This window comes from Carlito syrichta, unplaced genomic scaffold, assembly GCF_000164805.1.
Source record: "Carlito syrichta isolate Samal-C Ts95f unplaced genomic scaffold, Tarsius_syrichta-2.0.1 Scaffold123517, whole genome shotgun sequence".
NCBI lineage: Eukaryota > Metazoa > Chordata > Mammalia > Primates > Tarsiidae > Carlito > Carlito syrichta.
The window spans coordinates 179,595-203,066 of NW_007067613.1; the positions used below are offsets into that span (position 1 = coordinate 179,595).

Below are 23,472 nucleotides of genomic sequence, written 5' to 3' on the forward strand. Positions count from 1 at the left end.
TGTTTTGCAGATCTTTTGTCTGGTGCCTACATATTTAGAGCTGCTATGTCAGCTCGGTGGACTGGCCCTTTGTCCTTGTGTAACGTCTCTTTATGCATCTGGTCATTTTCTTTGCTCTGAGTCTGTTTTGACATTACAGTAGTTATTCCTGTACTCATTTCATTAATGATTGCATGATGTCTTTGTCCCTCCATCTACTCTACCCATTTCATTATCTTGGAAGTGAATTTCTTACAGACAGCATGTAGTTGGGTCATGTTTCCACTTTGCCAATCTCTTCCTTTTAATTGCTGTTATTCAGTTCATTTACACTCACTCCACAGTGACGCTTAATCAGTGGAAAATGAAAGTAGTGGGCTATTCTCTCTGGAAGTTGAGAAGAAAGGAGGAGGCAACCAGGGCCTCTGGGGCAGGAGAGATTTGTGTTGTTTAATTTTACCTTTTTCTTAAAGAAGTCAGTCGAGAGGATGATGAAAATTTTGGTGATAATATACTTGATGGCTCCTGGTCACAAAGCAGAGGGAAGTAGTTCAGGCCGGTGCAGGAGAGCAAGGGTTGATATGATCAGTTCTGGGAGCACAGGCACTGGGCACACTGCTCCAGAACACGAACGAAAGACTGCCCCATCCTTTAATGAATGTTGAATGCTTTGTAATTGCAGCACCTACACTGTCTCCCAAGAAGCATGGTTGCGATCTGGATTGTTACCAAATCATGGATGCTTTTGGAAAATATTTCTAAGCCATCTCTCTTCTCCACTACTATCACCAGCTCTTGCCTAGACAACTCTAAAGACCTCCAAACTGAAATCTTTGTTTCTAGTCTTGCTTCTCTCACATACATAAAGTACAAATGTTTATTATAAACCCAAATTAGTCCAAATTGCTTCCTGCCTTACATTCTCAAAAGTCAGTAGCACATGGGTGGATTTTCTCCAGGATCTTTGGTCCTCTCTTTACCGACAACTCCAGGTAACATACGTGAACTATCAAAACAACACTTCCAAAACTGTCTCCCAAGCTCCAGAACCATATAATTCAACTATCCACTGGATATTGATGGTCCCAAACAAACTCCAAACTCAACACATCCACAAATGAATGACTCCCTTGAAATTTCTTCCTTTATCAATCATTATCTTTGTGATTTTTAACCATTTACCTTGTTCAAATGGTCTCTGCCTCTCTCTCATTCGCATATTCAGTTAAGACAAATCCTGATAATTCTAGCAACTTGGTATCTTCAACTACTTACAACACTTCGCTCTATACTTCCACTGCTTGTATCTGTCTCTGGTCACCACCATCTCTCTTATAGAATCCGAAGGTTGCTAATTCTGTAATCACTGCTCCCCTAGGCTCACTTCTCCTTCAATCTCTTTGCTGCTGTGCAAACAACAAAGCCTTTCTGCCACAAATCTTATCATGTTACCATGACACTTCAGTGCCACCTCCCCTTGCCCTATTATGAATGCATGCTTCCTATCTGTGTCATCAATATAGAACCCACTAGTCACATGTGGCTAACCTATGAGGACTTGAAGTAAGAGCTGAATTTTTAAATTTAACTTAGTTCTAATTAGTTTAACTTTATTAGCCACACGTAAAAAGCACGGATCTAGACTGTTCTTAGCACAGCACATACAACTTCCAAAGTCCTGCCTTTGCCGCGTTTTCCTCACTTCCTCGCATACGAAACTCCCTCTAGTGATAATAAACTGCTCAGTGCTTTTCCTGCAGCCACAATGCTATCACAGGCATGCATGCTTTGGTTCATGCTGCTCTCTCTGCATGAAGTTCCCTCCACCTTTTCTGATTATGTTATTCTTACTTATAACGTAATACACAGCCTAGGTATCATGTCTTCTGGGAAGTTTCCTTCAGGCTCATCTACGAAAACTACTAGTTGTCTATGTAATACCCATGGCTCCACCATCGAAATGTGCCCAGCTCCTGGGATTAGAGCATGACTGGTCTTAGGTAACCACATAACCCTATGCCTGCTTTCCTAGCCTTCCTTGCAGTTAGGATTGGCCATATGACCATATTCCACTGGTGAGCTAGCTGTGCGCCTACGTTGGCTAGTGGTGGTTGCTGGGAAAGTTTCTGCTTTGCTTTATCAAAGAGGAAAAATATGCCCAAGTTTGCTGCACATATTTCCTGCCTTGGACTACTGTCCTGAACTGCTGTCTAGGGAACACTGAAAGTCTGGTAACTAGCTATAACAGTCATCTTGAGACTAGTTAGTCCTAATAAGGAAATGGCAAAGAGAATCCACAGGCCTCAATATTGTTGCCTACCTCCAGACTTGTTACTTTTTTAGAAAAGTAAGATCATTTGTTCAGGCCATTACCAGTTGAGTTTCTGTTACTTGCAGCCAAGTGCACTCCTAATGTAGTATTCCACGTTTTGCTTCCACTACGTGTTACACATAATTCTTTGATGATTATTATTTTAACACTGTTGTTTACATAAGTAACACTGGAGTAATCACTATAGTAGCTATGCTGACTACTCTCACATAACCTGAATACAAAATGGAGTAAGTATGAAAGTCATAATTTTATCTAAGTCAGTACTATTTAAAGCTGCACTCCATTTCTCTTTATGCCATGCTGTAAGTTCCTTGTGAACAAATGCCTTACATTTTGTAGGAACTAAAATACTGGTAAGTCATACTGGGAGGTACAATAAAGAAGCAAGTGGAATCTGCCATGGAATAAGTTATGATGGCACTAAACTCCCAGTTAAGGATTGGCCAAGTTGAGATATTCAATAATTTAATTCAGGTATTACAACTGAGACTAAAGCATCTCACAATTAGCTAAAAGAGGTGATCTTCCAAGACCCTAAGCTGCTAGCATATTGTGCAGGACCAACAACAAAGTGCTATGGCATGCTACCACAGACTCAGCTTCATGAAGGCAATAATGTGCTCATCATACTCTCTGAACAGGGTTATTTTATAAAGCTACATTTATTATGACAACAATACTATCTATGCCACGACTTATCTATTTTGAGTAAAACAATATTACCAGAGAAGAGTGAAATCAAGATATTCAGTCAAAAGCTTTTCTTTAATCTGGTAAGTTGATAAAAAAGAAAATACACTTCTGTTTTGTCCAACTTGTTCTGGTGAACACATGCTAGTTCTATATGATGACAATTTCCTTTTCCAAGGAATTAGATGATCTTTTTAAAAAGAATAGAGAGAGATGGGGTCAAAGTCAGGATTAGCCATGCAAGGAGGCTGCCTGCAGTGAGGTCTGGGGCTCTCAATGGCCCTCACTTCCCAGATTGGGACCAGGCACCCCTGGCGCCGTTACATGCCCTCCTCCCTCCCTCGTTCACTTTTTTACACTGCAATTAAGCGCATTCTTAGTTTTGTCCTCACATTCTGTGGTCTTATAAAAATAATCGTAAGTTCCAGCTGAAAAAACAATAACAAGTAAATAAATACATCTCTTATTCTCCCAATGATAACCATTGTTCACACCGCTTCCAGTCTAATTTTCATACCACACACATAGTTTTTAAAACCAGGAAAATAGAGTACATTTTTTATCCTGGTTTTTCATTTAAAATATATAATCATATGTTTCCTCTCATGGGATTATATGGTCTTCACATAGATCACTTAAATTACGGTAAAATATTTCAAATGAATTTATTTCCCCTATTATTTTTCCTCTACTATTATTTTCCCTATTGCTGAAGATGTATTAGTTCTCATTTCATAGAATACAACACACGAAAACCTTTGTACACAGATTTTTGTTCTACTGATTTGCTTAATCTGTTTATAAGCTTAAGAGCGAAACCATGAGTCAGCCCAATTTATCAGACTTCTGACTCACTTTCCCAATTGCCTCCTAAACTGATTTTTTCTAATACTCATCAATCCAAATAAAAATTATATATATATATTTAATTTGTATTTCTTTAAATATTGAATAGTTGAAAGTTTTCACTATGCTTACTGGCCACTGATTATTTTTCCTGTGATTTGTTGGTTCACTTTATTTTTCTACTTAACGGATTAGTGGTTTTTTACTAATTTTAAGATTCTTTATATATACCCAGGAAAAAAATGGCTTTATTCTTTATTTGATTTTATTTTCTTTATGTATGCTGAATTTTTATAACCAATTTTAAAACCATAGGGAAAAAACAGCATTGAGTTTTACTGGATTGAAATTTAGAGGCAGTCAAATACCAAACGAACCCTCCAGAACTTATTTCACTGTTATTCTTACAAAGTCTATGGTCATTGGAAGACAGGGAATTTATTCATATATGCTTTCCACTAATATTTCAGAGTTGTAATTGTTTTATATTTATTACTTGATGTCCCTCAAAAGAGCAAAACTTCCACCACACCATGTTTTGAAGAATCAGATCCTTGCACAACTGGTTTGTGCTCTTTCCTTAGTTTTTCTTTCCTGCCTGTTCATTCAATCACTCACCAATTCAAAACATATTTACTGAATTCTTACGTGTGCTAAGTTCAACTAGGGAGGCATCTGAGAAATAATAATGAGCAAGACAGACTCTCTGGTGTCATGGAACTCCAACGAAATTCAAGGTCATGATATTTCTACTAAGAACTGAATGTTTTATTAATATATAAGGGTACTCTGTTCCCATATTTTCTCTCTGAAGCATATTTTCTTGATATTATGATTACTGTTCCTGTATTCCATTTACCAATCTGTCTTAATTCATTTTAGCTGCCTCTTAGGTAACATATATTTGGATACTGTCTATAGAGCCCATTGAAAATCTTTGCCTTTTATTAGGTGAGCTTAAAGCATTTATGGTTAGTACGACCATAACTATAATGTTTGATAGTTTTGTCATCTTGTATGCTTCCTTTGTAAGTAAGTTTGTTATTCTTCTTATTACTACCTATTATTACTGTGAGCCAGGCATTTTGTACTCAGTACATAAAAATTAATAACAATGAACATTTACTGAGTGTTTACAATGTGCCAGGTATTAAATTGTGTAAATTTTCTTATCCTTGCAATCCATAGGTACTATTTTACAAGGATTTTTAAAATTTTTTATTTTAAAGAAGTGGGGTACAATTCAGGGTTAAGTATACAAATGTTCATTATGCAGGTACCCTTGTTGATGAGGTGTGCCTCCCAAGGATTTTGAAAAACAAAAACTTACTCAGTGATTGTAAATATTGATGACATTGTATACTTGATTTATTCCATGTGTACTGATGAACTATGCAAACTTTTACACTTCCCTCTTTGAGATATTTGCGAGGATTAAGTAGAACAAAAAAGCAAGTCATGATTTAAGTTATCCTCACTGCTCTCAAGTATCAACTGCATTCAGCTTTGTAGACTCAGCCTTATCTTGCTGGTTCCGTGGCTTGCCCGCAGTCCTCTTATGCTTGCTTCCTTCCCTCTTACTCACTTCTCAGTGGGAAAAGTATTTTCACCCAGAAAGGCATGTGGACGGTCCCTTTCCTAGGTGTGTGTGTGTGTGGCTTGGCACAACTTTTTCTCCTTGGCCTTCCACTATATCAAAATACAGGGTTCACTGTGCCAACAAAGGTTCCACTTCTCCCACGTCATCAATTAACTTTTTTTGTGGGTCAAGTTCAAGATTTAAGTGGCAGATCCTCCCCACCCCCAGGCTTCCTTCTTTTCCTCCCAACAGCCTGGTGTCAATCAGGCCAGGACTGGACCTGGACAAGAAGAGTTTTAGGTCTTAGGCTATGGCTCATCACTTTGGCATATTTTGGCTGCTGGCTCATTTATTCCTGACTTTGTCCCAGCAGTGGGCCACAGGCGCTCCTGGGCCCTTCATTTTCTACTCCCTCCTTAGAATTCTGCTTTCTGAGCACCACCAGCAAGCCCCCTCCAATTCTGGGCCTGGTACTTGCCAGAGTCTCTGGCACTTATCTAGGGAAGCTGAATCTGGCTCACGGTCCAGTCTGACATGGTCCCTTTGAGTGCCTTTGTTTTCTACCACACTCATACTCCTAGTCAAATCAGAGAATGAGTATGGGGTCAGCTTCTTGGTAGCTTTTTAATCTATGCGAGTCTTTGCAAGCCTTCTGTCCTCATCCACAAAACGGGGATAATAACTGTACCAATCCCAACGTGTTTGTGAAGACAAAAAAGACAGAGTATTTAGCATGATGCCTCGCCCATAAGAAATGCTCAATAAGTATTAGCAATCATACATCATTCTTCCAATATTTATTATTATTTCCATAATTATAATTAGTGGTAACTCAATATAGATGGCAGAAAAACCCACCTTTTTCAAAAATAATAATTCTGAAAAAATATTCATTGGTGTAAGAAAACAAGATGCCACTGGATCACCGCTTTCTAATCCCTCATACTTCATGTCATATGTTTAATGCATAATATAAAGTTCATGAAAATAAAAAAATCTCAATCATTAACTGTGTTTAAGAAGCTATTTACTTAAACTGTTGAGTAGGCAATTTTTTTCTTCACCTTATGAACATAAAGAGATATGATTTTTAAGGTGGCTAATTACACTGACTTCTGATGACTGAGAGTTACTTTTTTTAACTGTATCTTTATACTTCAAATATATGTTTAAAAAACTTAGTATTCACCATAGGTACTGTGACATGTGTTAGAACCAATATAATATGATATAAATATTTTATTAAATTATAACACAAATTTTACCAGATTACTTATCAATAACCAAGAATCTCCCAATTAAATTATTATAAACCACACCACAAAACAACAGTTAATCCAGAAAAACAGAAAACAGACATGGAAGACGTACAACAAGCATTTGGGGAATATAGAATTCATCTCATGAGTGTTGTAAAAGGCTCATGACTCAAGAGTGCCAAAGCCCAAGGGTGTTATGAGGGCCTTTCCTCAAAAGTGACATTAATTACATGTCCCACAGATGCTTATTATGTACTCTGTTTATGTCAAAGTAGAAGATGTAGCCAAAAATTTACAGATTCAATATATTTAAAGGTGACGATAAAACAGCTATTCTGGTTTAGCAAAAGCTGTTCACTTAAACTTTAAGTTTTTAGTCATTGTAGTAGTTTTGGTTCTTTATACAAATCTGCTGTAATTTAGTCTCTGGACTCATAACATGACATGTGACCAGTGATAGAACTGTAACACAAATATCTTAGATGCTTTTGCGACATAACCCCCAAGTGATGAAATACAAGACATTCTTATTCTTGTGCTAAAACTGAAAATATTACAAAAACAACTCTTAAAAATAACTTGGAAAATTAGAAATGATGAAGCCTTTGCTTTGGAAATTGGTCAGTATGTATTGATGGGATTACAGAGTTTGATTTTTTAAAAGTCCAATACCAATGAAAACTGGCAAGCAAAAGACAACTCAAGATATTAATCATCTGAATTAAAGCAAGAGAAATTTCACTCTATGAGCAATAGAAGTCATTTTTATAAAGTTAATGAAAAACAGTATAAATTACTTTTAGGATATATTATTTAAACTATAAAAAAAATTTAAAAAATAAAACAATTTATAACAAAAAATATCACTTATGTTGAACATCTAATTGTAGATTAATTTTGTTTAATCTAAAATACAGGTAGGTAGTGAGTAGATTTGACATTTGCTGACAAAAAAATTAAAATTATTCAGGAGATAATACTCTTAAATATATAAATGACAGCATTAACAAGCAAGCTATCGATAACATTTAGATGGTTATATTTCATAAGTACTTATTCACATATTTCAAGATAAATATCATTTCATATAAAACGAGCAAACTAATATGGAGTGAGATTACCCAATTTTAGTGCAATTAATATTTTATGCTAATTAATATTTTGTTAAGTTTATTAGCAAAATGCAGCAAATATGTTTACATATGACACATCTCACACCTCAGGAGACATCTAAATACATTCTCCTATAATAACTGGTTTTAAAAACAGAGTATTTGCAAAATTTTCTCTCCCCAAAAAGAACAAAGCTGGAGGCATTACATTGTCAGACTTCAAACTTTACTACAAGGCTACAGTAACCAAAACAGTATGATACTGGCAAAAAATAGACACATAGACCAGTGGAACAGACTTGAGATACCAGAAATAAAACCACTGCCTTACAATCTCATCTTTGACAAAGTAAATAAACAAACACTGGAGAAAACTGGCTAACCATATGCAGAAAAATGAAGCTTGGACTCCTCTTCACCATATAAAAAATTAACTCAAGATAGATTAATAACTTAAATGTAAGACCCCAAACTATAAAAATCCTAGAAGAAAGTCTAGGAAATACTCTTCTGGACATTGGCCTATGCAATGAATTTATGACAAAGAACTCAAAAGCCAAAACAGCAAAAAACCAATATTGACAAGTGAAACCTAATTATACTGAAGAGCACTGCTCTTCAACAGAGTAAATAACAACCCAAAGAATGGGAGAAAATAATTGCAAACTATGCATCTTACAAAGGACTAACATCCAGTATCTATCAAGAACTAAAATGAACTGACAGGAAAAAAAAAACAACACCTAAAATTGGTGGCAAAGGGCATGAACAGACACTTCTTAAAGGAAGACATACAAATGGCCAACAAGCATGAAAATATGTTCATCCCCGCTAATCATTAGAGAAAAGCAAACTAAAACCACAAGTAGATATTCTCCCATACCAGTCAGAATGGCTATCATTAAAAAGTTAAAAAACAGCTGGGCTCAGTGGCTCACCCTGTAATCCCGCACCTTTGGGAGGCTGAGGTGAGTGAATTGCCTGAGCCCGCGGGTTCGAGACCCGCCTGGGCAGCAAGACCTCATCTCTACAATAAATAAAAAAATCAGCCGGGTGTGGTAGCGCATGCCTGTAATTCCGGCTACTAGGAAGGCTGAGGCGGAAGGATCGCCGGAGCCCAGCAGGTCGAGGCTGCGGTGGCCGGGAGCGGCCACTGCACTCCAGTCTGGGCGACAGAGTGAGACTCCAACTCAAAAAAAAAAGTTAAAAAACAATAGACATGAGAGGTTGTGGAGAAAAGGGAACAACCCTTCACTGTTGGTGGGAATGGAAGCCAGTTCAGCTCCTAGGAAAAGCGGGTTGGAGAGTTCTCAGTGGACTAAAAATAGGTTTATCATTTCACTCAGCAAGCTCATTACTAGGGATATACCCAAAGGAGCATAAATCACTGTACCCGAAAGACACCTGCACACATATGCTTATCACAGCACTATCCACAATAGCAAATACATGGCCCCGAGCCAGGTGCCCCTCAAAGGTAGATTGGATAAAGAAAATGGGGCACATATACATCATGGAATACTATGCAGCCATAAAAAAGAACAAAACCATGTCCTTTGCAGCAACATGGATGCAGCCAGAGACCATCACTTTTAAAAAATTATCACAGAAATAGAAAACTGAATGCTGCATGTTCTCACTTATAAGTGGGAACTAAACACAAACACATCCAGGTATAAAAGTGAGATCAGCAGATGCTGGGGATTCCTACCAAGCAGGGGAGGTAGGGGGTGAGAGGTGAAAACTACCCACTGGGTGCCATGCCCACCACCTAGGTGACAGGTTCAACAGAAGCTCAAACCTCACCATCGTGCAACATAGCCATGTAACCAACCAGCACATGCACCTTTTGAATCTGAAAGCAAACAAATAAAATTTGTTTAAAGTTGCAAAGCAGAAAGAAAAAGAAAATTATAACCATACTAGGAAACATATTTAAGTATTTTTTTAATGTACCAGGCAGTTGCTAGACTTTTGACTAAAATTAGAAACCTGGCCTCAACGTGGGGTTTATTTAGTCTTGCTAACACTTCCCCCCACAAATAGATATATATGATTTACTCTTCAATCTACACAGATTGCTCATATTGATAACATTTTGTTATTGGCTCATTCATTATTGACATTTTTGCCATATTATTTTCTAATTTTATAGAAGTATTTTACTTTATAAGAAAATATCTGTTTTGTTTGAAAATAAAAATTCTAAAAAGACTGTTGGCATACAAAAGCAAACTTTAGATGACCCAGTTATGAACTATGCCATCTGAGAAAGCAGTTTTTATTAATTAAAAACTGATTGTTTCATATTTGTCCACTAGCTGATAATCTACTCAAATGACAGATTATACTTTCAAGTATTAACTTTGAATGTAAAATGAAGTTAACTACTTTCTTCCAACAAGAATAAATAGCAGCAACAGCAACTATTTAGAATAATCAGTACAACCATTTCTCAAAGTTTACTCTCACTGTCTGGAATATCTCTATAGAAGGCAATAGTGTAAAAGATGGCAATCATATTTCCAAGTAAGGAAAAGCCCATAGGCTTTGTAAAAAAAAAAAAATAAAAAAAAAAAAAAAAAAAAATAGAGAAAGACAAAGTCAGAGCTGGAAAGGGCTAGTGGGTTGCAGCATATTCCCAAGCCATAATGTTCTAATTAAGTAATGGTAATGAAGACAATGATAATAAAAGCACTTCCAAATCTACAGTAAATGTTAACTACATACCAAGCGCTATGCTTTTTATATATTATGATTTTATTTTCTCAGGCACCCTATGGAAAGTAGGCATCATTAGTTTTAATTCCATTTCACAGATGAAGAAACAAAGGTTCATAGTGGTTAAATAAGCCTGTTTCATTACAAAGCTCGTGCTTCTAACAGCTATTTTATGTTATTATTATTACATTTTTAGAGACAGTATCTTGCTATGTTGCCCAGGTTGGCCTCAGACTCCTGGGCTCAAGTGATCCTCAAGTGATTCCCACGTAGCTAGGACTACAGATACGTATCACCACAAAGTTTCTAAAAGTTAATAAAAAAATCAAATTTTCTAAAAGTGATTAGTTGAAAATATACAGATGGGCAGTACAGCTTAGGATAGCATACAGGGACAAAAGAAAATTCAAGCACTTTAGGCCGAGTATACTGGCTCATGCCTATATCCCAGAACTTTGGGAGGCGGAGGCAAGTCCACGGGTTTGAGAACAGCTTGGGCAACTTGGTGAGACCTTGTGTCTACAATAAATCAAAAATTAGCCAGGCATGGTAATACACAACTGTAGGTCTAGCTATTTGGAGGGCTGAGGCAGAAGAATCACCTGAGCTCAGTAGGTCAAGGCTGCGGTAGCCGTGAGTGTGCCACTGCACTCCTGCCTGGGCCACAGAGTGAGACTTCGACTCAAAAAAAAAAAAAAAAGAAAATTCAAGCACTTTGGCACTTCATGTGCCCTGCAAATAGTAATCATAAAATGAAATTAATACATGAAATAGGTAAATAACATAACGTACTAAAATATGAGCCAAATTGAAACAATGAATGACTTCTTCAAAGATTAAAAAATATACATTGCTAAAAATAATAAAGATGAAAGAGATTCAATTAAAAAATGATGGGAAAAATGAGGCAGTTGTGGCTATTGCAAGCCCTGGTATTGTCAGTATTGCTGATGAAGTTGAAAGGATTAAGAGTAATAATATCAAGACCCGCCTGGGCAACTTGGCGAGACCTCATCTCTACAATCAATCAAAAATTAGCCGGGCATGGTAGCGCGTCCCTGTAGTTCCAGCTACTTGGAAGCCTGAGGCGGAAGGATCGAGGGAGCCCAGCAGGCTCCGTTGCACTCCAGTTTGGGCAACAGAGTGAGACTCCAACTCAAAAAAAAAAAAGAGTAATAAAATCATGGATCCTAGAATTTTACTGGGAAGGTACTGGCCAGGATGTCAGAGAAACTCTACAAATTACTATGATGGTGAGAACACTAAAGGAAACTAACATCTGAAAAGCAAACTGAACTGCTCTGGTTATAAATTATTGTACCCAAGTACAAGCCATCATGACTGCAATGAAGAGCACCAGCTTGGGCAAAGAGATAAAAAGTAATAAAGCATTTCAACATCAGTTTGTTTCCTCAATATATACATATATTTTGAGTTGGAGTCTCACTCTATCACCCAGACTGAAGTGCAGCAGCACACTCACGGCCACTGCAGCCATGAACTGTTGGGCTCAGGCAATCATCCACCTCAGCCTTCCAAGTAGCTGGAACCGCAGACGCATGCTACCATGCCTAGCTTATTTTTTGATCTTTTTTGTAGAGATAAGGTCTCACCAAGTTACCCAAGCTGGTCTTGAATCCTGAGCTTAGGCAATCCTCTCGCCTTGGTCTCCCCAAGCGCTGGGATTACAGGCTTGAGCCATCATGCCCAGTCATTTCCCCAATATTTAAAACAAATTTCTAAACCATTTTTGAGGGTTTAGAATGGGCTTTTGTATTTGAACATATCACTTCCTTAAGTGCACAGTGAAGAGGGATATAGAATTGAACTCCTGACCTTGTCACCAGCTATTTTAAGCTAAATTTTTATGTCTACAATCACAAACCTACTGGTTGGACTTAAAAGTGTACACAGCATTAATCACCAGCAATGTTGCCTAACACCCATGTCATACACGCCCTTCTCATTTCCAGGGGGAATAATAAAGCCACTCTTAAAATGAAGTCAAGTTTAAGTCACAGAAATGAAAACAAGCAGCATTAAAACAGGAAAACAGTCTTCTTCTATCACAGTTCAGGGCTTCCAGAGAAGAAAAACAACTGGGAGTTATTACGTGAAACTCTGTATAACATGAGAATGAAAATAAAATACTCATTTACTCTTTTTTCTGGGCTGAACAAACAGCCCTTGCTCTGGTCTCAAGCTTGAGACTTGTTTGAGGTCCTCTGTAATCCACATAATGAATTCATATTTATTGAGCATCTACTATATACACCTCAGTAACCATGTCTGTTTTCCATGTTTGCCTAAAGGAGAGTCAGGCTTTACATACAATGTCTGCCAAGAACTGCCCAACACTATATGGATATTCCATTAATTCAGTATAAAGAAGCCTTTGTCTGCAACATGTGCCATTCAATTCATCTTCACTAAAACTTTTATTTTTGCAATTTGTCTACACACACATTTAAGGAGTGACTAGCTCCCTATTCTGCTATGGCAAGTTACAGAGCTATGGAGCAGAAGAGAATCAACACACTGAGAGAGGCATCTATCTTAACAGAAATCTACCCCTGAAGGTAGAACAAAAGTTGACCACATAATAAAATGGAAAGACCACAAATGTCTCATGGTTTCGCTTGGGACTGGGGTTGGTTTCATGTGCGTATGCTCCACACAACTTCTTAGACTCCATGGTTTGATAACCTGTTGCTAGCTTGAAATTCTTACTGGTTTTTTTCAAAGGGCACCTGCACTTTCTTTTGCACTGAGCTCTGCAAATTATGTGGTCAATCCTACGCAATGATGGTTTTAAATTATGACTTTACTGTGTGATATGTGAAAACTAAATATAACTCTTAGCTTCTTCATCTGTAACAAAGGGATAATATGCAATTTATAAGGTTGGTGGGGATATTACATGAGATGTCATATGTGAAAGCAATAAGTATTGAGCCTGGAGGATCACAAAAGAGAGGGAAAATAAAACAGAGTTGAAACAGTTCTCACTCTTCCTTCTAGAGATCTGAGACATATACAAACTACCATAAATCAGACACCATCATATAATTAGATGTAGTTGAAATTTAAACTTTAGTACTTACAACCCATATATCTGTGGTGCAATTTCTAGTCTGTTCAAGTGCATGTAAAGCTCTATATCATGCTTTTTCAGTAGGTGGTCCTGGATCTGGTTGACCTTAGTGACAATAGCAATCGTTGGACCCAAGTCCTGTGGTCTAGCAAAGGGGATGGGAGTCATCAGTGTTTCTTTCCCCTAAAAAACAGGAAAAATGGAACATGTGTTACTTAAATATGAAAGTAACAAATACTAGGACACCATTCATTAATTTAGTTATCAGAGGGAGTCTAAATAAGGAACAAAAACTATATTATCTCATGACAAATGCTTAAAATGTGGAGTCGTATGCTGGTCGTCATAGAGATGATGCACTTAGACAGCAATGGCCAGAAAACACCTTCTCCAGTAGGGTTCACCTGGATTCCCTCGACCAGGTTCTTTGTGACATTAAGTTTTACAAGGAAGTTTTGGCTAGAGGGAGTGGTGGCCACTATGGTCTACTTGTCTGCAGCCTGTTTACCTGATCAGTCATGGTACATAAATGGAAGATTTGGATGGAAAGGTATTCCATGTGGCATAGAGTGCAAACATGAAGAAACAGTTAAAACAAACTTTTATTTAGAGCTCTCAAAACTATATTTACTTTTTAAAGTAGGAAATAAAGGAAACTAGTACTAGAAAAGAACATGTTTTCTAATTGTTCTTTTGATAATAGCTGAGCAAAAAGATTTCAAAACACTCCAGAGCAAAAGTAAAGCTGACTTAGAGAAATAAAATCTCTGCTGGTCAACTATATCTTCCCTTCCTGCCGCTCTTTGTCCCGTATTAAGGGAGATCCGTCATTATCTCCTTGCATTGCTCTCACGTAAACATCAACTGCCCTCTCAGGTCTAATGGCTTCCCCTAGCAGATTATGCCCGACCTTTCTTTTGAGTTCCAGTCCTCAGCTTCTACCTCTCTCCATTGCTGGCATGTATAGCATCACTCTCGTGATCTTCTGCCTACTCAGTTGACGTCTCTAGCTCAATTTCTTCTTTCTGCTTCCCAAATGCACTGGCTTCATTGTCTACTTACATGCTATCCTCACCTGATCTCAACCACACATAGTGCTTCAACCACTGCCCATTTCCCAAAGATTTCTCAGACGCCATCCACACCCTAGCACTCTCAAGCGCCTCCACAAATCCAAAGGCTGGCAGGAGTCCTGGACTGCCACACACATCTCTAACTTAGCTCATGCTCCTCTGCTCAAAACATGCTCTTCCTTCACCATGCCCACCTCAGGCCAGCACCCACAGAACCCCTGGGCTGCCGGCTTCAGCTCTACAGGACCACCTGGGCCTGGCCCTCTTCCATGCCCTATCATCACAACCCAGTGTGGCCCCTTTCTTTCCTTCTTCCTCGTTGCCTCTGACTTAGTCTTGCTTTCCAAGCTTCTTTCAAGTGCAAGGTGATGCACCTGAGACAGAGATGTGACGAGACCCAGCAGACCCCCTTCTCCAGCCTCTTTATCACCTTTACCTCCCACAACAGAGAGAGCATTTCAGCTTCTCTAAGACCTTGAGGGCCCACTGGCCTTGGCCCTCTCATGTCTCCGAGGGCCCCAGGAGACCAGGCTCTCACCCGGTGTTCTCTCCACAGCTTTTCCACGCCTATCTAGAGATGGGGACCAAGTTCCAGGTCCTGTTTCTTTACTTTCCTCTCTGTTACCACAGTATCTTTTACGACTTGTCACTCCCTAAACTGTGAGTTTCCAAAAGGAAAAAGAAAGTGAAGCTCTTCAACAGGAGACCACACAGAAAGAAAGAAAAGAAGAAGTTCCACATAAGCCCAGCTACTAATCAGCTGGCTGAGAGATCAGAGGAGAGAAGGTAAAGGAAAATGTCCTGGAAGTTGGCATGTGGGTAAATGGGAGAACTTCTTGGAAGATCCATCTTTCAAAGTAATTTCAAGTCTTAGGAAGAAATGCACCCTGTCATGCACAGTATGTGCCCTAGTGCCTTAACATTAAAAAAAAAAAAAAAGCAAGACCACAAAAACCCTAATTTCAGCAGAAGAATCCAGATCACCAAAATAAAAGCCCAAATCCAAGACATAGAAGACAAAAAGATAATACAAAAAAATCAATGAAACAAAAAGCTGGTTCTTCGAAAGGATAAACAAGATCGATGGTCCCCTAGGTAGACTGACCAAGAAAAAACAAGAAAAAAACCAAATAAGCACAATCAGAAACACAAAAGATGAAGTCACATCTGACCCTGAAGAAATACAAAAGATCATTAGAGACTACTACGCACACTTGTATGGAAACAAACTTGAAAACCTTAAGGAAATGGAGGACTTTCTGACATCACACAACCTACCTAATTTGGAACCAGAAGAAATTGAGACCCTAAATAGACCAATAACAATCAAGGAAATCAACTACGTAATAAGAAAACTACCTACCAGAAAAAGCCCTGGTCCAGATGGCTTTCCAGCAGAATTCTACAAGATATTTAAGGAGGAGCTGATACCAATCCTACTGAAGGTAGTCCAGGTGATTGAAAAAGATGGAACTCTCCCCAAATCATTTTATGAAGCCAATATCACATTGACACCCAAGCCGGGTAAAGATCCAACAAAGAAAGAGAACTACAGGCCAATATCTTTGATGAACATAGATGCTAAAATTCTCAACAAGATCCTAGCAAACCAGATTCAGCAAAACATCTCAAAAATCATCCACCATGACCAAGTAGGCTTCCTTCCTGGGATGCAAGACTGGTTCAACATTCATAAAACCATAAATGTAATTAAACACATCAACAGATGTCAAAACAAAAACCACATGATTATATCATTAGATGCAGAAAAAGCTTTTGATAAAATCCAGCACCCCTTCTTGATAAAAACCCTTGAACATCTAGGCATACGGGGAACACACCTCAAAATAGTAAAAGCCATCAACGAGAAACCCACAGCCAGCATACTCCTAAATGGACAAAAATTGGAACCAATTCCCCTGAAAACTGGAACTAGACAAGGATGCTCACTCTCACCCCTCCTGTTCAACACAGTATTGGATGTCCTGGCTAGAGCAATCAGAGAAGAGGAAGCAATCAGAGGTATTCAAATAGGAAAAGAGGAAGTCAAGTTACCTCTCTTTGCAGATGATATGATTGTGTACCTTGAAAACCCAAGAGAATCTGTCAAAAGCCTCCTTACATTGATAAAGGCCTTCGGCAAAGTCTCAGGATACAAAATAAATGTACAAAAGACAATCGCATTTCTCTACACCAATAATAAACAAACAGAAACCCAAATAAAAAACACAATTCCATTCACAATAGACACAAAAAAAATGAAATACCTTGGCATCTTCCTAACCAGAGATGTGAAAGACCTTTACAATGAAAATTACAAAACACTGCTCAAAGAAATTAAAGATGACACGAACAAGTGGAAAAATATCCCATGCTCATGGATTGGAAGAATCAACATTGTGAAGATGTCCATCTTACCTAAGGCAATCTACAAATTCAATGCAATACCCATTAAATTACCAATAACATTCTTCTCAGACCTAGAAAAAACAACACAGGAATTCATATGGAAACACAAACATCCAAGAATAGCCAAAACAATCCTCAGCAAAAAAAACAAAGCTGGTGGTATCACAATACCAGACTTCAAACTTTACTATAAAGCTACAATCATCAAAACAGCTTGGTATTGGTACAGGAACAGGCATATAGATCTATGGAATAGAATTGAGATTCCAGAAGCAAAACCTCAATTTCTCAACCAACTCATCTTCGACAAAGCCCCCACCATCTACCACTGGGGAGAGGAGAACCTATTCAGTAAATGGTGCTGGGAAAACTGGCTGACCACATGCAGAAGATTGAAACGGGACCCCTATCTATCCCCATGCACAAAGTTTAACTCCAAATGGATCAGAGACCTAAATGTAAAACCTCAAACCATAAGAACCTTAGAAAAGGAAATACCCTCATGGAAATCGGAACTGGCATCCAATTCCTGTACAAAACCCGAAACCCCCAGGTCATAAGAGAGAAGATAGACAAGTGGGACCTCATTAAACTGATAAGCTTCTGCAAAGCCAAAGAAACCATCAAGAGAGCAGGGAGACAGCCTACAGACTGGGAAAAAGTATTTGCCAACTCCAGGTCTGACAAAGGCTTAACATCCTGGATCTACAAGGAACTCAAATGTGCTCAAAAGAAAAAAACAAACAACCCCATTATAAAATGGGCAAAAGATATGAACAGACACTTCACAAAGGAAGACATCCGAGCAGCCAACAAACACATGAAGAAATGTTCAACCTCACTAATCATTAGGGAGATGCAAATCAAAACCACACTGAGATACCACCTAACCCCAGTCAGAATGGCAATCATCAGCAACTCAAAAAATAACAGCTGCTGGAGAGGGTGTGGTGAAAAGGGAACACTTCTACACTGTTGGTGGGAGTGTAAACTAGTGCAACCTCTGTGGAAAGCAGTGTGGTGATTCTTAAAACCTCTAAATACCAACCTCCCATATGACCCCGCAATCCCCCTACTGGGAATATATCCTGAAGAACTCAAATCACTCTATAAAAAAGATAACTGCACACGCATGTTTATCACAGCATTGTTCACAATAGCAAGAACCTGGAAACAGCCATGCTGCCCGTCAAAAGAGGACTGGATTAAAAAAATGTGGTACATATACACGATGGAATACTACGCAGTCATAAAAAAGAACAAAATCATGAATTTCGCAGCAACCTGGATGGAACTATAGTCTATAATACTGAGTGACCTCTCACAGAAACAAAGATCCGAGTATCACATGTTCTCACTCATATAATGGACCTTGAACATCCAATGTAATACTATGAGAAAATGACTGACGGTACTGGGAAACTATGGGGGGGAAGGGGGATGGAATTAACAGTAGCAAATATCTGCCTGGAGATGGGAAAACACCTCTTATCAACAGGGTGCCTGAATGAAACGTAATTGTACACCTAACCCTTAACTGTACCCCACAAAACCATAATAAAAAATATTGATTAAAAAAAAAAGTTTTTGCTATAGGTCAAAAATAAAATTACGAAGTGATAAGAAAAAAAAAAAATGAGACCATGCTAATTTCTATGGTTCAATTAGTTCATATTCATTTATATAGGCAAATAAAACCTCTATATTATGGTAATTTATTATAAAAATAAATCCAACACATTTTTTCTGATTTTGTAATATCTTGCATTCTCTTCAAATGATAGAATAATTTAAAACAATCAACTCTTTAAAAAAAATTTGTACAAATTAATTTCAAATAATTTAGAATTCATGCTAATCCTAAGATATGGGTTTTTTTTATGGGTATTTGATTCCAAATACCCATTAAAAAATAACCACCATTTTATGCATTTTGATCATGTAGTTTTTCTTCAGTGAAAAACTCTGTGTGGCTAATTAAATATGAGGGAAGACCCCCAAAACATGAATTATCTTTGGGAGGGTGAGCCCCTTGTGGCACACTTGGAATTTGTTCCTCTGACTCAAACAGTCAACCAAAGTTTTATCTGGAAGTTTTGAGAAGGTTCTGCCACAACTGGCAGAAGAAACATCCTGAGTTTTGGCAGAGAAGTGACTGGTTCTTCTTCCACAACAGCGCACCTGCCCAAACCACACTGAGTGCTCAGCAGTTTTGTTTTTTTTAACCAAAAGTGGCATGACCCCTGTGCCCTACCCTCCCTATTCGTCCAATCTCACCTGAGCAACTTTTTCTTGTTTGTTTCTCTGATTTAAAAAGTCCTCAAAGGGAAACAATTTGCTCATGTGGAGGAGGAAAAACAAAAAATGGCAGAAGCATCAAAAGGATTAAAACTGACTGTTCAAAAACGGGAGCCGTGGGGAAAGCCTCTTGAAGGGTGTATTAAAATGGAGATTGCTCCGATGGGAACTGAAGTTTAACCATGCAAGATTAAACACACAATTTTTAATAAATAGATTCTGAGTTTGGGGGGGGTCCCCTTTGTATTAATCAATGAGGGGGCAGAAGCAGAAGGTCTGTAACAATCACATGAAAAAACCAATCACTGCACCTCCTCATCTTCTAAGAGGCTTGGGTAAATACACTTCTACAGAATATAAGCATGAGAGAGAAAATGGATCCTAAACTGACCTATCCAAAAAATATTTAACAAAATCATATGATAAACCTCCACTTTGATGAGCTGTCATTAAATCAATGGCATATGTGGTCCACATGATAAAATTAATGTGCAATATTCACTTATCTTTAGGATTTCTTATCATAACAAATAATGCTATTTGCATCTAACATATATGATCAAATGGGACCACTACAACTATCTATTACCCCCCAAAATCCTTCTAACCATTTATTAAAGTAGGACTTAAAATGTGGTCTACAGATCAGAGTCTGTGCACCAAACGGTCAGGAATGCAGCAAGACCATGACTTTGTGCCATAACACAAACCAACCTGCTGCTTTCCTGCATCCAGAAAGTCTTACTATAAAAAACACGTCTGCTGAACTAGGCAGTACGCACTGTGGTGCAGCTGAATTTTCAAAGGAACTAGAATAACTCAGAGTTGGAGTTGTATATTAGTTTCCAGGACTTATTTTAAAAAGGTAACAGAATCATGAAACAATAAAAAGGGGCAGATGAAAAGGAACTCCTAAGACATGCTTTTAAGGAATATACTATTCACTGATATATGCAAGCATCATGAACAATGAAAAGGAACATCAACTGTGTTTCTTGATAATATTAACGCCTTTCTTTGTATTTTCTCAGTCACTTTCATGAACTTGACTCAATAATATCAACAAGAACTAAAGGGTAAAACTAAGAAATAGTAACCCTCACATTTCAGTCCTTCAGTTTTTTAGATACAGAACTCACTTAAAAATGCAAAATGATCACTGTATGGAATGATCATGATACATGAAATGACCAGTATTCAAATGGATTCAAATACCCTCTGCTCAAATGGTGTTCATAAAAGTCTATGTCTTCAACAAATCACTTGCCAAGCACATAGACTTGTTCCAAAAATAGACAGTAGGTTGTCAAATATGCTTGACAACTGGTTTCATCTTTAGCAGCCCTCATGGGATGTAATATGTCAGTACATGAGGAAACACTTGATCACCTAGTGCAGGAGTTGAGACTTCAGGCTTTAAGGCCATCTGGTCGGTGCTGCAACTACTCACCCCACTACTGAAATGACCAAACAGTCACAGACAACAGGTAAACACATAGGAACAGAGTGCTCAATAAAACTTAATTGATGGGCACAGACATTTGAATTTCCTATTATTTTGACATGTTACACTACTATTATTCTTAGGAGGGTTTTCTAACCACTTAAACATGGAAAAGCCATTCTGGACTCATAAGATGTACACAAACATATGGTAGGCCAAGTCTGGCCTGCAGGGAGTAGGTGGTCAAGCCCTGGCCTAGGCTAAAGACATGGGAAATATGAGTTGTCCAATTCATTTTTTAAGAAATGGAAGGAAGTGACTGAGTAATAATGGTTTCTAATCAGAATGCAATAAATTATGCCATTACAAAGGAAACTAACCACATTGGAAACAATATACCAGATATTCTTAACAATATCCACTGCCACAAGAATGTGCAATTTTTCCAATTTTGTGTAATACAATGAGATGACCATGATTTCTAGGATAGCATGTATGTTAGCTTAAAATGACAGTTAATTCATCAATTACCACTCCTAGTGATATACCAAGAGACCTGAAAAAACATATGTTCATGCAAAAGTCTGTACATAAATGTCCACAACATTATTCACAACAGCCCAAAGTGAAAGGAATCAAAGTGCCCATATCAAGTGATGTATGAATAAACAAAATGTGGTGTATCTATATAACGGAATATTATTCAGCCACAGAATGAAATACTGATACATGCTACAGCATGTGAATGAGCAGTGAAAGAAATCCGTCACAAAAGGCTCTATAGCATGTGATTCTGAGTAGATGAGATATCCAGAATGGGCAAGTCCAGAGAGACAGAAGGAGATCAATGTTGCCAGTTGATAGAAGGGAATAGGGAGTGACTGTTATAGATATAAAGTTTCCTTTCAGGGTGATACAAATGTTTTGGAATTAGGTAGTGGGGATGTCGACCACCTCAGTAAGCATACTAAAACCCACTAAAATGTATATTTTGAATAGGTAATGTTATAGTATGTGGATTATATAAAACAAAGAAATAGGCTTAAAATAGGAAATAAGAGAAAATGAGGGCAAAGGACACTGATGCTAAATGTGTGAATTCAACAGTGATGCTTGAGTAAGAGTAAAATAAACCATTTGATACAGATTTTAGCAATGCACTTCAGTAACAAGGTTATACCAACTCACTTGGATGGCAATGGAAAGTTTATAATACTTTTTTTAACTAAGCAGTTATACCAAAAAGTTTCTATTTATTTATATGAAATCTGCCTTTGTATATCTGCCAATATTACTAGAAATATACTTAAGTCCCCAGGTTCAATCTTATTTCAGGGGTATTTTCATATCCTCATTTTTGTTACAGCAATAGTAATGGCTATATTATTATTCTCTGATTATATGCTGTTATTTACTGAAGTCATTCAGTTCCCTCCATGCACTGATAAGATATGTACAGTAAGATTTACCTTGTGACCATCATGCTCAAAAGTTGAAAACCAAGGTCCAGCAGTTTCCATAAGTTGTGAGAACATCACACTAAAAATTAGAAAAATAATATGCTATGTTCAACTTTTATTAAAGTAATGATGGCATAAAAAATAAAAATAGTAACACTTTTGTACTTACTAGGCATCATGTTCCAGATACTCAGGATTCAGGAGAGTTTTCATTTCCTCACTTAAAAAAGCAACACAAGCAATAAAAATGTGTAATTTTTCAAGAAAGTGGTTATAGAATTTGTCTTATTCTACATTCATAAGTTTCATATAATGTACAAATGGAAAAAATTAGCCCTTTTAATGAAAAGAGCAATTCCATTCGCAGATGATACCCTTTCTTTCTTTAAACAGCAAAAGCAAATTAGCTGCCTTATCTTATCTGTGCCACAGTGAAGTAACTATCTAATTATTCCAAATAACAAATCTAGAATGTGACAATATATTCCTTCACTATGCTAGATCTAGAATAATCGATTACTCTACCATCTATCACTTGTCCAAAACAAAACAATTAGATAAACAGAGGTCAAATATACAACATCAAAAATTCAATGATTATTTTATTTAAATGGCTTTTATTTCTATTTTATTCTTAGCATCAACTAATCAGCAACAGCACCTCTTACAAATCTACTTTAGTGCTGCTTTTGCTTTTTAAAAAGCATGAAGAAACAAATCCGACTCATCTCAAAACAATTTTCAGTCATCTGTACTTTCGTGTAAATTGTACTCTGTGCGCGCGTGCTTTTTTCCCGAGCCCCCGTCTGAAGCAAACACGCACATGTTTCAGGGAAACTGGCAAGAAAACAGAGTCCTCCTACTATCCTTCACCCTCATGTTTCCAAATAACTGAAGCACACACAATTAAGATATGGTCACTCTTGTCAAGATCCAATAAACCAAGGGGAATTTAAAAAGCTCAGAGGAGCCGGGCTCGGTGGCTCAGCCTGTAATCCCGCGCCTTTGGGAGGCTGAGGTGAGGGGATTGCCTGAGCCCGCGGGTTCGAGACCCGCCAGGGCAGCGAGACCTCATCTCCACAATAAATCAAAAAATCAGCTGGGCATGGTAGCGCATGCCTGTAATTCTGGCTACTTGGAAGGCTGAGGTGGAAGGATCGCCGGAGCCCAGCA

At 37.8% G+C, this 23,472-nt stretch overlaps 1 protein-coding gene across 2 annotated transcripts in view; it reads right to left on the minus strand.

Moving 5' to 3' along the window:
* The window catches only part of TBC1D5 (TBC1 domain family member 5), a 317,366-nt gene that overhangs the window by 168,138 nt on the left and 125,756 nt on the right, over positions 1 to 23,472 (minus strand). For both annotated transcript variants that reach the window (XM_021707719.1, XM_008048448.1), the window contains exons 9-11: positions 22,469 to 22,519; positions 22,309 to 22,378; positions 13,626 to 13,798 (exon numbers count right to left, since the gene is read on the minus strand). In XM_021707719.1, the coding sequence (XP_021563394.1) occupies positions 13,626 to 13,798; positions 22,309 to 22,378; positions 22,469 to 22,519 (294 nt within the window). The remainder of the gene's footprint in view (positions 1 to 13,625; positions 13,799 to 22,308; positions 22,379 to 22,468; positions 22,520 to 23,472) is intronic.